Below are 17773 nucleotides of genomic sequence, written 5' to 3'. Positions count from 1 at the left end.
AGCTCTGCAGCACGATGTCTCCGGTGTGATGTGCAGTAATCACCAGTCATCAGTGGACTGCAGTGAGAACAATGTCTGAGCCATGATTGTAGCACACAAAGCCTCCTCTAGGGCCTGTATGAATGTACATCCATCATATCTGCTCCATGTCCCATCTTTTCCAGCCTCGGCGACCCCTCTCTTCGCACAGCCCTCCAGCCAGAACACACTCCACTTTCCGAACACGCCCCCCTCCGGCACTGACCGGGTTAAAACTAGCATGTCAGCTACATACAAGTGACAGGTCGGCTGCGACTCCTCCAGCGCTCATTGGTTGGCTGGGACTGAATGAATCACACCGTGGACCAATCATCGTCTCCCTCGTGTCTACAAGCTGAAGACATCAACTTTACGAAGCGGAAGGGCTCATCTACCAATCACCGGTGTCCTCCTTCTCTTGTCCTTCGCTTTAGTACCGCCTTGTATTGGGCGGAGCGAGGCCAACCATTGGTTTAACTTTTGATCTTCCCGCCCTCCTTCCGCTGGCGGTTGTCGATTGGCTATGCAGCCCGTGTTGAGGGAAGTTACAAGGAAGCTGGAGTGACTTGCCGGGGAAGCGATGCTGTCAGCGGGGTTCGAGCTGCTGTTGCTCGGCGTGTGCTGCCTCTGGTGCCCGGCACAGGGGAGTGAAGAGGCGGAGTACGTGACGTGCGGCTCGGTGGTGAAGCTGCTCAATACTCGGCACAATGTGCGGCTCCACTCCCATGATGTCAAGTATGGCTCAGGTGAGCGATATCGCTGCTGTGTATGGGGGGCGGGCTGCACACTGGCCGATCAGCAGCTGCCTTCGTTGTCCCGTGCTCTGCAACTTCATATGAGGCTCTGCACTGTCTTCTAATGGCAGCAATATGGTATGCCGGGACACAAGCATGCACTGACCGTACAATCAGATTGGACAATCACTATAGACGATCCAGTGTGACTAGTCAATGTACACAGTACAATCTGACTGATCACTATACACAGTCCAATCTGATTGTATGATCATCAAACACGGTCCTATCAGATTGCGTGATCACTGTACAATCTAATCTGACGGCCTGATTGGCGCACGTGGTCCAGTCTGACTGATTGGCGCACGCGGTCCAATCTGACTGCATGGATGCCGTACGTGTTCCCGTCTGACTGATTGCCGTACGTGTTCCCGTCTGACTGATTGCCGTACGCGGTCCTGTCTGACTGCATGGACGCCGTACGCGGTCCCGTCTGACCACCATTCACGGTCCAATCTGACTGCATGATTGTCGTACACGGTCTAAATTGACTGTACCGTCTCCTGTGGGCTCACTGTACACACTACAATCTGACCATACAATCTACTTTAGGTTTATAACTAATTATGTAATATGTGGATACAAACTGATTGGACAGTTTAGATGAATCCAATCATGCAGGTCTTTACTTGCTGGTAGATTGCACAATCAGAACGTTTTGGGAGTATCTGATCTGTGATCAGCTACAGTGGGGCAAAAAAGTATTTAGTCAGCCGCCAATTGTGCAAGTTCTGCCACTTAAAAAGATGAGAGAGGCCTGTAATTGGCATCATAGGTAGACCTCAACTATGAGAGACAAAATGAGAAAACAAATCCAGACAATCACATTGGCTGATTTGGAAAGAATTTATTTGCAAATTATGGTGGAAAATAAGTATTTGGTCACCTACAAACAAGCAAGATGTCTGACTCTCACAGACCTGTACCTTCTTCTTTAAGAGGCTCCTCTGTCCTGCACTCATTACCTGTATCAATGGCACCTGTTTGAACTTGTTATCAGTATAAAAGACACCTGTCCACAACCTCAAACAGTCACACTCCAAACTCCACTATGGTGAAGACCAAAGAGCTGTCGAAGGACACCAGAAACAAAATTGCAGACCTGCACCAGGCTGGGAAGACTGAATCTGCAATTGCAATTGCAGTCCTGTGTGAGATTCTAATCTGTGTTGCAAGTTATCAGTGCTAACCACTAAGCCAATGTGCTGCCTGTAGCATTGTAAATAATAGATTATAAATGAGTAGAAGACTGCAAGGGACCATGGGAAATCCTATAAAATTGGTGAAATGGCGCAAACATCCTGTTTTAACCCCTTCATGTCTGAGGGCCAGTTCACACTACATGCACTTTTTTTTTCTGCATCCAAAACGCCCAGAAAGTAGGTTACATGGTTATCAATGTCATAGTTTACATCAGTTCCAGTGCAGAAAAAAAAGAACAGGCCGCATTTTTCCTGCATGGAACTGTACTGGGACGCGGTAAAACGCATAAAAAATGTACCGGAACGCGCATGTCTCTATTTAAATTGAAGATGGAGAGGGGAAAAATGAACGGGAAAGCATCAAAAACACACTGGAACACACCAAAAACATGCATGCAGAAACGTATCCGGAACGCCTCTGGACTGCTTTTCTATAATGTGAACCGGCCCTGAGGGTAAAACAAATGGTAGAGCCTAAGCACAATTTAACAACATTGAGGTGTCAGTAAAACTGTATGTATCATCACAACTACTTAGTGCATCCAGGTGGATTATACCGTGTTTATATATATATATATATACCTTGTGGGTGCTAAATGGTAATGGATAGTATCCTGTTTTTTTTTTGTTTGTTTTTTTTTTTTTTTTTTTAAAGTGGAACTAAACTTTTTTTTCAGAACGGTTACATTCAAAATATGGCGCTTATTATAACTGTCACAGTTACTTGTGCTCTCAATTGAACTGTCAAGCCATCAAATAGCTAGCGTGTTAATCACATGTGCAGCTCATGGCAACTGCAAATTTAAACAGAGGCTAATGGTGGTGGCTTTCTTGGTTGTAAAGGATAGGAGGGTTTTCTTCTGCTTTAACACCATGACAATTTTGTTGTGTATTATAAACAGCTCACTGACTTTCTGCAGGTTCTACGTAGGAAGCAACTTGCAATTTTAAACAATGTCCGTAATAAAAAGCTTACTTGACGCATATCTAAACCTAAGACCCAAATGTAAATGACTGCAGCATATCAACACTTAGATGTGGGATTGGCGTTCATAGTTTTTCTGCTGACCAGATTTCTGGCAGATGCAGCAAAGTTTTTTTTATTTTTTTTTTTATTGCACCTTTTGAACAGATTCACTTTCAATAGTACTTAACAGGCCAAGGGGTAGGAAATATGAAAAGTTCATTGTAAGGTTTACATACAGTTTAAAGTGGTTTTAAATTTAAAACTTTTTTTTTTTTTTTTTATCTTACTGCATTACCTGCATTTAAAGTAAAAAAATGTTTCTGTGTCACTGGTGATGTCAGCGTCATTTAGTCAGTTCTCACCCAGCCTCAGTTAGTGTCAGATTGGCCACCACATTATAACAGTCCCACTATACGTTGCTGATGGCCACCATTACTAGTTAAAAAAAAAAAAAAAAAACATTATACTGTATATACAATAGTTTGTAGACTCTATAACTGTCACGCAAATCAATGAATATACACTTATTGGGATTTTGATTTTTACCAAAAGACCTGTAGCAGGATACATTTTGGCCAAAATTTATGAAGAAATTAATTTTTAAAATTTTTTTTTTATTGGATAATTTTTATAACCGAATATAAAAAAATTTTTTTTTTCCAAATATTTTTTTTTTTTTGTTTATATAATAAAAAAATAAACCCAGTGGTTATCAAATACCACCAAAAGAAGGCTCTATTTATGTGGGGAAAAAAAGATATATAAATTTAATTTGAGTACAGTGTTGAATGGCCGCGCAATTGTCATTTAAAGTAACGCAGTGCCGAATAGCAAAAAAATGGCTTGATCATGCAGGGGGTAAAAGTGGAACTAAACCCTCCAATTGTTTTCAACCAAGGAAGCTGCCATCTTAGCCTCTGTTTGATCTGCAACTTCCATGGTGCTGCACATGTGATCATTCATGACACCAGGCATTTAATGGTTTTACAGTTTGGTTTGAGAGCACAAGCAAGTGTGACAGTTCCATTCCCATCCCATGATGGGAATGTAACTGTCTTTTGAAACTGTTAACTTGATGGGTTGAGTTCCGCTTTCAAATCAAAATGTTTAACTGAAGCAGAATAATGCCACTGACAATGTTTCTCTCTTGTAGGAAGTGGCCAACAGTCTGTCACCGGTGTGGAGGCATCAGATGACGCTAACAGTTACTGGAGGATAAGGGGAAAGGTAAATGATGATTGCCGCCGTGGAGAGCCAATAAAGTGTGGCCAAACCATTCGCCTTACCCATGTGAATACTGGGAAGAACCTGCACTCACACCATTTCTCATCCCCGCTCTCAAACAACCAGGTATGATTAAATCAGGAGAAATACTGTATGTGAACTGTTACACCTGGAACCTGTTCTTGCAGGCTCTGCTCATACATGTGACCACTAGGCTGGTGGTCTTTAATACATTTTTGGGGAAGCGGCTTTTTTATGCGGAGAGCGCCCTAAGAACACCATCCCTACAGTCAAGCATGGAGGTTGAAACAATACGCTTTGGGGCTGTTTCTCTGACTTTGCCACATTGAGGGGCCAATGGATGGGGCCACAATTGTAAAATCTTGGATGAGAACCTTCTTCCCTCAGCCAGAACACTGAAGATGGGTGATTTATAGGGTGAGAAATGTAACCTGTTCCCAATTCTGCAGCCCCCACCGGCTGCTTTCCTCTCCCTCTGACAAAAGTATGGAGAGAAGTTTCCCCGTACTATCTGTCAGATTTAAAAACCATGCAGCTGTGCAGGGCTCCGCCTACATGGCCACATCATTCATTCAGAGTTCCGTGAATGAATGCATTACAAGTCCCTGCAGCCTTAGCAGCTGTCTGCTTGTAGTTGTCATAGTTGTCAATGATCTACCACGACACTGTGGAGCATTGTACCACAGATTTTTTTTTTTTCAGGATTTTTGGTTGATAGACAGAATATCATTTAACCCGTTGCCGCCCGGCCACCATCTGGCTATAGGCCGGGCGGCAATGGGCGAACAGCTCATCCCCCCGGGTTGACACCATATGGCGTCCTTTCTGGAGCGTGCATTGCTCAGGGCCGCGCTGCAGCGCGATCTGTCACTGGCCGCGTACCTCGGACACGGCCGATGACATCTGTGTACTGGCCCCGTTGCCAGTACCATGTGACCTGCTGTGACCAATCGCAACAGGTCACATGACAGTTGTATACAGTGGATGGCTTCCTTTCATGCCATCCATTGTATACAAGTGTGTCTAGCTGTGAATGGTCACAGCGATCACATGCACAAGCTGGGCCAATCACAGCCCAGCTGTGTCATTTGATTAGCCATGGCCAAATCACAGCTAATCACAAAAAAAAAAAAACCTGAATGAATATTTCATTCAGGTAAATGCTTGCTTATAGCAAAGTAATTCTTTGCTATAAGCAAATTCGTGTAAAGAAAAAAAAAAATACTGATCACTTTCCCAAAGTAGTGCAGTGTTACTATGGTAACATTATACTACTTTGGTCATAGTGAAATATGAAAAAAAATCTTAAAAAAAGAGAAAAAATTGTAATAAAAAAAATTATCATTTTTTATTTTGCACTGTCACCAGTCAGTGTCCCTGATCACCGCCATGCCAGTTATATGATGACACTGTACTGCACTGGTGACAGTACGTAAAAAAAAAAAAAAAAAAAAAAAAAACAAAATAGTGAAAATAATTTTTTGAATTTCTTCATTTTCCGAAAAATTATGACAAAACAATTACAACTTCAAAAAACTTGCCATGCCTGTTATGAAATACGTTGGACTGTCTACTTTGCAAAAAGGGGTCATATGGGGGATATCTGTACTGTTCTGACATTCTTGGACCTCAAGAAATTAGATTGGCTGTCAGTACTTCAGGATTGATCAATTTTCAGATCTATACCATAGTTTGTGAACGCTATAACTTTCCTACAGACTAAAAAAATAAATACTAATTTGGGTTATTTTCACCAAAGAAATGTAGCAGAATACATCTTGGCCTAAATTTCTGAAGAACAATTATTTATTTGCAAACTTTTATAACAGAAACAATTTTCAAACTTTTCAGTCTTTTTTTTTTTTTTTTTTTTTTTGTTAATTTAGCAAAAAAATAAAAACCCCAGCGGTGATTAAATACCACCAAAGAAAGCTCTAGTTGTGTGAAGAAAATGATAAAAATTTTAGTTTTGGTACAATGTTGTATGACTGCGCAATTGTCATTCAAAGTGTGACAGCGCTGAAACCTGAAAAATGGCCTGGGCAGGAAGGGGGTAAAAGTGCCCGGTATTGAAGTGGTTAAAATACACCTATGATAAAAATTATAGATCCTTAATTTCTTTGTAAGTGGGCAAACTTACAAAATGTCCACGGGATCAAATAATTATTTTCCCAACTGTATAAGAGCAGTTTGATCTGAACAGGGTAAAGATTTTATATTAACTGGCTTTAATGATAAGGCAGCAAAATGCTGTAACTCATCGCAATGGTAATAATTTTTATCCTACTTATTTAGTTGACAGTGATCTGAAATCTGATTAGATAGTCTGGGTTACATCAGTTTGCACTGCCATAAAGCTTAAGTCAAACAAAACTAAAAATGCAGTACATCTCTGCTATGCATGCATGTTTCTTGTGTTTTATCCCTTTTGAAGACCCTGCAAGTACAGAAATACCTGTTGATCTTTCAGAAATGCACTCAGCTCCTGTTGTTGGCTGACAACACACAGAATTTTTGCAGACTCAGGGGTGTCAGCCTTTTTGTTTATTTTGCAAAAGCACTTAACCACTCCCACTCTCAGATCTTAACAACATAAAGGCTAAGGCCCCATGTACACGGGACACTTCTGAACGATGGAAACTGACTGCTGGAAAACGTAGGTCAAAAAACGTCTATTTAGCCGCGTTTGCATACCACGTTTTATGAGTGTTTTGCGTTTTTAGAAGTGTTTTTTAAAGATAACCTCAGGAGATCTTCCAAAATGCCCAGAATGCACTGAAAAACAGTAAAAATTAACTATTTCAAACAGGGTGGATTTGATTTAAATCAAACTGATTTAAATCATGATTTAAATCACTAGTCAGTAAGGCTTGATTTAAATCATAGTTTTCTACATAGATTAATTCTTGCTGGTATAACTTTAATATGCAAGTAGATGAAGATTTTTAGAATAACAACTTTTCATATTAGTTTTTTTTTATCCCCAGTTTAATAGGTTAATCATTCGTATTTGGACAACTTTTCTGTTGTACTTAGGAAGGAGAAAAATAATCATTACCTTTAATAACAATTTAAATAGATTTATTCAACTGAAACAATAACATTCCAGCATATGTTATTTGCTTAAACAAACATCCATGTTTGTTACCTAATTTGGCTAAACAAAATATATATATTTTAAGAAACTTAGACTGTCAGCCCCTTCCTCCTCAGACTTGGTTTCACTTTTTTCTTGTGCAGATCTATTCCACTCCAAACAATCAGAAAAATATTGTTTCTATTCTATTCACTGAACTTCTTGAAATTTAGCACTGAAGGGGTTGATTCTGTATTCATAGGTTTGTAGAAGTTAGGATTAAGGTCTTTTTCTTAACTCTGTTCATGTTATAACATTTTGCTGTGAAGAAGAGGCATGTGATCTCCGCTGAGTCAAATTCAGTTTTGATAACTGCAAAAGTAAACCAAGTATCTGTGATAATATCTTGTAGGCAGAGAAACTGCCCAATAATCTTACAAAAACCTCTGGAAGAGCATGACATTGTGAATGGATTAATGGAATTTATTTACCAAAAAAATAAACATATATATATAGCCTTATTCTACATAATTAAAAAACTAATCTTTATTTCATGATGGAATAACCTTTGGATGGTAATATTTTTTCCTCAAAAAGCATTTTATTTAAAAAAAAATCTGATTTAAATAAAAATCTGGTTTTTTTTTTTTTTTTTGGTTTTTTTTTTTGTAAAAATCATTTATTTTTATCCACCCTGATTTCAAACATTTTGAGAGAAATATAGCAGAAGCAGAGAGAGCAGTATTTGTTGAGATTAGCTGTGTTTTTTGTTTAGTTTTTTTGTGGTGTTTGGATGTGTTCCGGCTCATTTCTGTGCAGAAATTATTGCAGCAGTGTCTAACATATTTTCTTTCATGCACAACCTCAAAGTATGGTGTACCAAGTCCACCTGGAAAAGGCTTTGCATGTATTTTTCATGATGAAAAAAGGCTCTGGACAGCATCTGGAAATGGAAGCGCTAAAGAAAATTTGCAAACTCTTATTAACGAGGCTAGCTGCGTTTATAAGCGTTTGGCGTTTGATACGCTGATAAAATCTACTGCTGAACGCAAGTTTTCTGCATTCAAAAAAACTACTGTAAACTCAACTGCCTGTAAATGAAGATGTGTACATGGACACATAGGAAAACATTAGGGTGAGTTCAGGGGCTGCTGAAAAAACCACTGAATAGCTCCTAAATGTGAGTTTATCAGCTGCAGTGTACATGAGCCCTAATCATTCTGTAGTCCAAAATAGGAACTCTGAAGTTTTCTTGAGACAACAAGGCAATGTACGGAGGGCCCAGGACAGCTCTGTATTTTTGATAAGATCAGCAGGAATTTTTTGTGCTTCTCAAGCAGATGTAACAAAATGCTTCCAATAGTATATTTAACAGAACATTAGGGAGCTAATAAGAGAAGTTAATTTTTAGGGTTTTCTTTACACTTTATATGTATTAGCTAATCGGATGTTTTAATAGTTTCTAGCTGTGAAAATATTTTTTTGTGTTTTGTAATATTAGAATTGCTTTATGGTCTGTTGTACTTATAATTTCTTTTAATTACAGGAAGTAAGTGCCTTTGGAGAGAATGGGGAAGGAGATGACTTAGACACTTGGACAGTGCAGTGCAGTGACAGCGCTTGGGAACGTGAGGACACAGTGCGTTTCAAGCATGTTGGAACCAGCGTGTACCTGACCATTACAGGTGAACAGTACAGTCATCCAATCAAAGGACAGAGAGAAGTGCATGGCATGACAAGTGCCAATGCTCACAACTACTGGAAAGTGATGGAAGGCGTATTCATAAAACCAAGCCTCCCTCCAGGTACAGCCAGGCACGATGAACTATAAATTGGAGCTCTGGTTGAAGACCATATTGATAAATGCTGACTTGAAGGTTTTATCCTCCACTGGTTGTCTTATTGCAGACAAGTGGGGCTGGACTATTTTGTTACATTTTCCAATAATTGGAGCACTGTACATGCAAACCATGTGCACACCAAGTAATATTGTGTTCTACAGTATGTATGTAGAAAAAAACATCTTTATTAGGAAACCTATGGTAACATGAATGCTGCTCATTTAAAAAAAAAATACTAGCTTCCTGGCTTCTATTTGGCATTATCTGCTTACGTTTTGCATCTCTGGCCATAACAGGGATAGAAAACTTGTTGCAAACTTGTTTATAGTCATTGACTAAGTATTGAAGAGACAGCCAGGTAACTATATAATTTTTAAAGGTCACCAATGGCAGCCTTTATATTTGTCTCAGCACAGGTTTCCTTTAAAGCTGAACTCCAGGTTTGATAATTACATTGGTCTTGCTTGAACCAAGTAAGTGTGCATTTCCCATATCAGAGGGACTGCCTTGGAAGCTGGAAATCACAGTAATAGTTGTCACTACTAGGTTCATCACTGTGATCTACCAGGTCCTCGGCCAAACTACTGCCCCACTGGACACTGACCACTGGGTCGCTCACTCACCACTACCACCATTCACAGAACACCTTGTATTTTTTCTTTTTTTTTTTTTTCATGAATACAAGGTGTTCTGTGAATGGTGGCGGTTCCAACAAGCCACGTCCTGTAGTAAGTGTACAGTGGGGCAGTTGCTTGGCACAGTATCCAGAAGATCACAGGGATCACTCTAGTAGCACTGACTACCACAGTGATTTCCAGCTTCCAAGGTGGTCCATCAGGTATGAAATATACTATAATGTGTGTGTGTGTAGGCAATTCAGATCATACTTGGGAGTTCAGTGTCAAAGGCTAGGATCACACAAGCAGATTTTAGGGCACATCACATGTGCAAGAAAAAACAGTTCTACAGCACGTTTCAGATGAATGAATGACACTGGCACGCCACTGTCTTTAAAAGATGTTAAAAACAAAAACCATAAACAGATAGTGGTTGTTCTGTTTTTATTATTGTGGAGCATATCCAAAATATCCTTTTATAAGCAGTGCTGCCTTCAGGCATTCAAATTGTAATTATCACCTTTCTGTGTTTAATAAGAAAGGTGTGCTTTAGAAGTTGTAAAAACCACCTGTGTAACTTAAGCCATACTGTATACTTTGTCCATATCAGAAATGAAGTTCATATTCTTCATCAACTTTTATAGGGGTACACAATCCTGAATAAAGTGAAATTTCAGGCATCCAGCTAGATACACAACTGAATATAAAATATGTAATATGAAATATTGGTTGCTTACTATTTTACCTGCCAAAGGATTTGTCACTGTGTTCAGCTGATTTTGTCATTTATATAACTCTACCGCCCTGCACAGCCAGGAAGATCTCTTTGCTATTTTTTTTGGATCACTTCCTTGCTAATAGGGCAAGGGAGGTAATGCTGATATGTGGTCAAACCAGTAGATCAGTGTGTCAACTGCCTGGGAGGGTAAAACACAAGATCAGTGGTACACCATTGCAAATCCTTTTTCAGCCAAAAACGGTAAGCTGTATTTGGCTAGCTGCCTTTAAAAGAAATGTTCTATTGCACTTGATAGGTGTTTAAAAATATTTAGGGTTATACACTGGTTTAAAGTATATGAAGGGATGTATAAAACAAGATAATATATTGATATTCACTGAGAGGGAACATTCCCACACAAATATGATGAACAGAGTCTTCATTTGTATATGAATGGCAGTTTAATAACAGCGAAGAAAAAAATGGGGTGGCTCTGCTTTAAGCATACTGTAATGAATATATGAAGATTTTGTATTTCTACTTTTTGCTACATTTCATGTGGTGGAAACTTAGTAGAAAAAGCAGCTTCCACAACAGCTTGTAGTGAACTTGTCATAAAAGCAATGTGTAGGCTGTCATTGTTCACCTCTCCTTCTGAAAATGTTAATTGCCTGACCATCATGTTGATGTTTTGCTGCAATATTTGGTCATTGACGCAGTACAAGCAGAGACCAACGTATGGATTTCTGACTTCCCTCTGACAACCATTTTTGTTTGGTGTGGGTATGTGACTCAGAAGTAATGATGCCACCTACAAGCAGACAAATAGTCATCAATGGCAGCCTCCATATTTCTTTAATGACAAATATATTTATTTTCCTGGTACTGTCAGTTGGAGCAGAATTTGGTAGAGGATGTGCAATGCCCCATCAAAAATGACCAGTTAAAGGGATTTCTCAAAATTATTGTAGAGCTGGCCAAGCACAGTATGATCATCATGCAGCCATCACTTGTGACACTTTAGCCCTGCAGAGTGATTTAGATCACTGAAAGTATTTGGTATTGTACAAAGTGATTTTTTTTTTTTGTGTTGAAAAAACGTTTTTGAGGGCCTGCAGCATATTGTTTTTGTCTTCTATGGATAAAAGGGAATTAAACTTTCACAAAGCTTGGGTTGCATGCATCTGTGGATTGAATCGAGAAGAATTCTGCAACTTTTCTTGGTGGTGCTTGACTCAATGTAGGATATCTACCTATCTCTGGGCACCCAAATGGTAATGAGTTACCATGTACATGGTAAAACAAAACTGACTTCTTAACATATGTGGCCTGTAATGTAATAAAGTTTGGTCCAAGACCTTTTGTTTTTTATTTACTTGTTTAGCAATTTATTCAGTGTTGTCAAATCATCTGGTTTACATAAACTTTGAACCAATTGGGCTAAAATTCTGGAGCCAGTTATTGGAGTCTAGTACATATTAATTATTGATTTTTGTAGAACAATCCCAGTGTCCAGAATCCTCCTAAAACGACTTTTCCTCATCTCCTGAGCTGTAGGGCTGTCTCCTTCAGAAAGGCAATCTCCTAGTGTAAGGACTTGATCTACTCCACTGCTTGCTCAAACATTTTAAACTTGCATTTATAGGACATTTCTAAACACACTTAAATGCATTCAAGGATTTTTCAATGGTGCTATTCACACCGTTTACCTGTGTTTAGAGATTATGGAATTCTGTGCTTCCAGGATCCGATTAGTCACTCTAAACATATCTAAATGTGGCTAAACCTGCTTTAAAGCAAGGACATCCAAACTCGTCATGGTCAGCTTTCTTGGTATTGGGGGGACCGAAAATGCAGTCCCTGACATCACTAAAGTGCTGCATATAAAATTCCGTGCATTTTCTGTATCGGAGACAACAGACACCAAACAGGGTATTGTCAAAGACTATAGGCATGGTACAAGAGATAGCCAGAGACTACAGATATGATACGAGTGATGTCGGAGACTATGGACATCTTGTATCATACAAGAAATAGTTAGAAACTGCAGGCATGGTACATGAGATATCAAGAGACTATGGGAATGATACAAGAAATGGTCAGAGATTGCAGACATGACATGAAGGATGTCAGAGACTATGGGAATGATACAAGTGATTGTCTGAGATTGCAGGCATGAAGGATGTCGGAGACTATGGGAATGACACAAGAGATGGTCAGAGACTGCAGGCATGATACAAAAGACGTCCAAAGTCTGTACATGATACAAGAGTTGTCGGAGACTGTGGACATGATACAAGAAATGGTCAGAGACTATGAATATTTTGCAAGAGATTGTAAGTGACTTTGAGCATGCTATAGGAGTTGTTTTAGACTGGAAACATGCTTCAGAAGACCATCATAGACTGGGGACACATTGTTTGAGACTGCTAGAAAGTTCTTTTTAAAGCATAACCAAACCCATCAATGTAGCCGTTTCCCGAACCGGTTACATGCAAGGCATGCAATCAATAATAACTGTCACAGTTGCTTGTGCTCTAAAATGAACTGTTAAGCCATCAAATGACTAGTGTCGTAGCTGATCACATGTGCAGCACCATAGCAACTGCAGTTGAAACAGAAGCTAAAGATGACCGCTTCATTGGCTGCAAAGGATAGTTCCGCTTTATGTGCAAGTGCCACACAGAGCACTCTTCTAAAGCTAGTTTCATTTTGTTACTAAATGTTCAGTTTCCCTGATTTCAAGGCCAAGCTCTACACATGCACATTATGTACCTGTCCCATGAGATCACTCTCATTAATCTAAATGAGGGAAAGGTTAACTTTTTACATGAGTGCAAAAATGGGCTTATTTGGCTAATGCAAGTAATAGGCAAAGACTAATGGGTAACAAAGATAAAACTTAATTGCAGTCCCTATTTTTAGGATACTGCAGAGGATTTAGAAGTATAAAATTGGCCAGAAGCAGGCTAGTTTTAATCACAAATAATAGGTGTGTCCCTAACTTTAATTTTGGCATGGGGTAAGGGGAGGGTATGTTGAATGTGCATGATAAAACTTGTGGACCTGAATGGGATGAATAAGATTAACACTGAGGTGAACTGATGCACAGCGGCCCATGGCTGCCTGCCCCGAAAAAATCGGCAAGGGACACATGTCACAAAACATCCCGTTCTGATCCAACTTGGCTAGAGGATTTGTTTACAGATCCTGTGCTGACACTGAACATGGAATGGCTGTGTGAAATGGATCTAAGAAAGTAAATCAGATAGGGAGAAATAGGTGATGGAATGGGAGGGGGAAAGAAGATTCACAGAAATGAGAATGATAAAAAAAAACAAAAAACTAAAACTGTGATAGTAATTTAGAAATCAGAGCTCCACTTTAAATCTATCTTTTGTGAAGTAGATTTATCTACTTCCTTTGTGAACTAGATTTATCATTCGTAGTTTAAAAGTTTCCTTTCCTAAATTTTTTTTAAAGCGACTGTAACCCTAAAAAAAAATGCTCCTGTTCCTTTAAAGCATGAGAAATCGCATAGTGCTTCTGCAGTGTCATTTGTCCTATTCTATGGTCTAAAATAGATGGTTGTTCCTGTCTGTTCCTGTGTGTGCTGACCACAGTAATCATGGCTGCTGATCCACGATACTGTGGTCAGTTTACATGCCTCCACATACAGTCTTTCCATCTCCCCCTTCCTCCCAGCCTGTCAGTTCCTAGTCTGTGAGAGCCAATCTCCTCCCTGCCCCTTCCCTACTGCCACTTTTCTTCTGTGGCTGTAAAGTCACTTCGCTTAGTTACTTGTATGCTCTCTGCTCTATGAAGATCTGTGCAGTATCTGAGGTTTTTATTAAATTATGACGCTAAATACCTCAATTCACAGCGTCACTGTGCGGTCACGCCATCTCCCTTTGCTGGCTGGCTGACATCAGAGGGGAATATCAGCCCCTCCCACCACTCTCCTTAGATTGGGGAAGGTGAGCGGAGGTGATAATGTGACCGTAGTTGTGAAAAAAGGTGTTTAGTATCCTAATTTAAAAAAAAACACACATACTGTGAAAGGGTTAATAGTTAACTAACTGCTTTAGGCTTACTAACTTTTGTTCCCATGAACAGGAGGTTCCCGGGAGAATGGAATGTTGTTATCTATGTAGGCATTTCTAGGCCTTGAAGAATTGTAGAAGTTACTATGCTGTTTATGGTAGCTTATGACACAACACATCATGGTTTATTGTAACATCTATAACGTATTCTGATTGGTGCTTTATGGAAACCACCTGAAATATTCAGAGTTATCATTATACTTAAGCTCAAGCCATAATAAAGATCTCTGAGTTCTGCATCTCAAACTTTAGCGTCTTGACTTGCGTTATTCCCAAAGTACTTTGTATCTGGAATGATTGTAGGTGAGAGCCAGCATAACATTGAGTTTCTAACATACTACACTGTATATCTTCATAGAGCAGAGAGGATACAAGTAGCTAAGCTAAGGCTGAATTCACACCTCGCCATTTTGAATTGTGGGCAGAATCGCCGTGATTCCAAAACGCTCTACTAAAATGGCTAAACGCACAATGCGGATTTTAGGTGCCAATCATTTGGATGGCACATAAAAACACGGTGTGGTTCTGTCACAATTGTCACACGATAAATTGTGGCGAACTACAAAGCACGCAGCTTGTTGCCCAAAAAGGAGCAGGTGACAAGATTTTGCCCATGATTCAAAATGCCTAGGTGTGAATGCAGCCGAAGTGATTTTACAACCACTGTAAGAATCAAAACATTCATGACTTTTATATGGTAGTGTGGTTGTGAGAATTGGCGTCCCATATTATTATTATTATTATACAGGATTTATATAGCAACGACAGTTTGCTCAGCGCTTTACAAAATAAAGGAAGACAACACAGCAACAATATAGTTCAATACAAGAGGGTTAGGAGGGCCCTGCTCCTTGGAGCTTACAATCTAAGAGGAAGGGGCTGGTGGTACAAAAGGTAGTAACTGGGGGGGGGATGGACTGGTAGAAGGAATAGAAGATTCCATTATTAGCTGAGGGCAGGATAGGCTTCCCTGGAGAGAGAGGTTTTCAGAGATCACCTAAAAGTGGGCAGAGTAGGCGATAGCCTGATCGATTGGGGTAGAGAGTTGCAGAGGATGGGGGAGGCTCTGGAGAAGTCCTGGAGACGAGCATGGGAGGAGGAGACGAGAGCTAGAGAGCAGGAGGTCGTGGGAGAAGCGGAGAGGATGGTTTGGGTGATATTTGGAGACAAGATTGGTGATGTAATTTGGGGCAGAGTTAGAAATGATTTTATATGTGCTTGTTAATGTTTTGAATTTTATTCGTTGGGCAATGGGAAGCCAGTGGAGGGATTGGCAGAGAGGGATGGCAGATATGGAAGTAGTCCTCTTCCTTGTGTTCTTTTCTGTTGTGTCTGTATAGATTCATTCTTTTTTGTAATTTCTGACCTGTTTCACAATTGTAACATCCCTGATTGCACTGAATCAGCTCCACTACATAGAGGTACAGTTATGTTCAAAATAATAGCAGTGAGTTGAAAAAAGTGAATAAAGCTCAAAATCCTTCTAATAGCTTTTATTTACATACACACAAATGCATTGGGAACACTACACATTCTATTACAAATCAAAACATGAAGAAAAATATATCAAATTTGTGTTGTTCCTCTAAGAAAATTGAAGAAAAGTGAATATTCGACTGTTTAAAATAATAGCAGTGTTTGTATTCTTCTTTACAAACTCAAACATTCACTATATAAACTGAAAAATGTTTGAAGATTTTGCTTTCCTTTGAATCAATTAATATTTAGTTGTATAAGCACTGTTTCTGAGAACTGCTGTACATCTGTGTTGCATGGAGTCAACCAACGTCTGGCGCCTGTGAACAGGTATTCCAGCCCAGGATGATTGGACTACATTCCACAGTTCTTCTCTATTTCTTGGTTTTGCCTCAGAAACTGCATTTTTGATGTCACCCCACAAGTTTTCTATTGGATTAAGATCCGGGGATTGGGCTGGCCACTCCATAACGTCAATCTTGTTGGTCTGGAACCAAGATGTTGCACGTTTACTGGTGTGTTTGGGGTCGTTGTCTTGTTGGAACACCCATTTCAAGGGCATTTTCTCTTCAGCATAAGGCAGCATGTCCTCTTCAAGTATTCTGATGTATTCAAACTGATCCATGATCCCTGGTATGCGATAAATAGGCCCAACACCGTAGTATGAGAAACATCCCCATATCATGATGCTTGCGCAACCATGCTTCACTGTCTTCACAGTGTACTGTGGCTTGAATTCAGTGTTTGGGGGTCGTCTGACAAACTGTCTCCGGCCACTAGACCCAAAAAGAACAATCTTACTTTCATCAGTCCACAAAATGTTGCGCCATTTCTCTTTAGGCCAGTCAATGTGCTCTTTGGCAAATTGGAACCTCTTCAACACGTCTTTTTTTCAACAGTGGGACTTTGCGGGGGCTTCTTGCAGATAGCTTGGCTTTACATAGGCGTCTTCTAATTGTAACAGTACTCACAGGTAACTTTAGACCTTCTTTGATCTTCCTGGAGCTGATTGTTGGGTGAGTCCTTGCCATTTTGGCTATTCTTCTATCCATTCGAATGGTAGTTTTTCGCTTTCTTCCACGTCTTTCAGGTTTTGGTTGCCATTTTAAAGCATTTGCGATCATTTTAGCTGAGCAGCCTATCATTTTCTGCACTTCTTTATATGTTTTGCCCTCTCCAATCAACTTTTTAATCAAGGTACGCTGTTCTTCTGAACAATGTCTGGAACAACCCATTTTCCTCAGAATTACAGAGAGAAATGCACTGTAACCAGCATGTACAACATTTGCTGCCTTCCTTTCTTAAATAAGGGCAATAATTGCCACCTGTTTCTCAAAGAATGAATGACCTCACTAATAGAACTCTACACTGATATTATTTTGAACATGCCCCTTTCAATTAGTGATTCAATTACACAGAATCAGCAGCATGCATGTCATGACTGTTGGGTCTGTTGGATTTCTATTACTCTACTACACCTGCTAGTAAATTATTTGCCATGTAGAAATGCAATTTCTACCAAAAACAGTGATTGATCAGGTTAGTGATGTCTGACTGATATTATTTTGAACACAACTGTACAAGTGTATGATCCTGTATCATTGAAGGTTCTGTTTGTGTGACACTTTTAAAAGAGCTGATGTCTCTGCATAGTTTGCAGCTTTTATTGTTGCAAGATTTGGTGCTCTTGTTTGTGTTTCAGTGGTCAGAATTATG

The 17773-nt window shown here is 39.7% G+C and overlaps 1 protein-coding gene across 1 annotated transcript; it reads left to right on the top strand.

Annotated features, from left to right (window-relative positions):
• Window positions 1-544: 544 nt before the first annotated feature.
• SDF2L1 (stromal cell derived factor 2 like 1) lies at window positions 545-11849 on the top strand. The gene is made up of 3 exons (XM_089690599.1): window positions 545-764; window positions 4135-4331; window positions 8849-11849. The coding sequence occupies exons 1-3, from the start codon at window positions 599-601 to the stop codon at window positions 9131-9133; spliced, it is 648 nt and encodes a 215-aa protein (XP_089546725.1). The 5' UTR covers window positions 545-598; the 3' UTR covers window positions 9134-11849.
• Window positions 11850-17773: the final 5924 nt, after the last annotated feature.

The sequence above is a fragment of the Staurois parvus genome, unplaced genomic scaffold (genome assembly GCF_062004578.1).
Source record: "Staurois parvus isolate SC_StPar_1 unplaced genomic scaffold, SC_StPar_1.0 ptg000535l, whole genome shotgun sequence".
In the NCBI taxonomy this organism is placed as follows: Eukaryota; Metazoa; Chordata; class Amphibia; order Anura; family Ranidae; genus Staurois; species Staurois parvus.
Note: the sequence above shows the minus strand (reverse complement) of the source record. Positions and strands in the feature narration are given on the sequence as shown.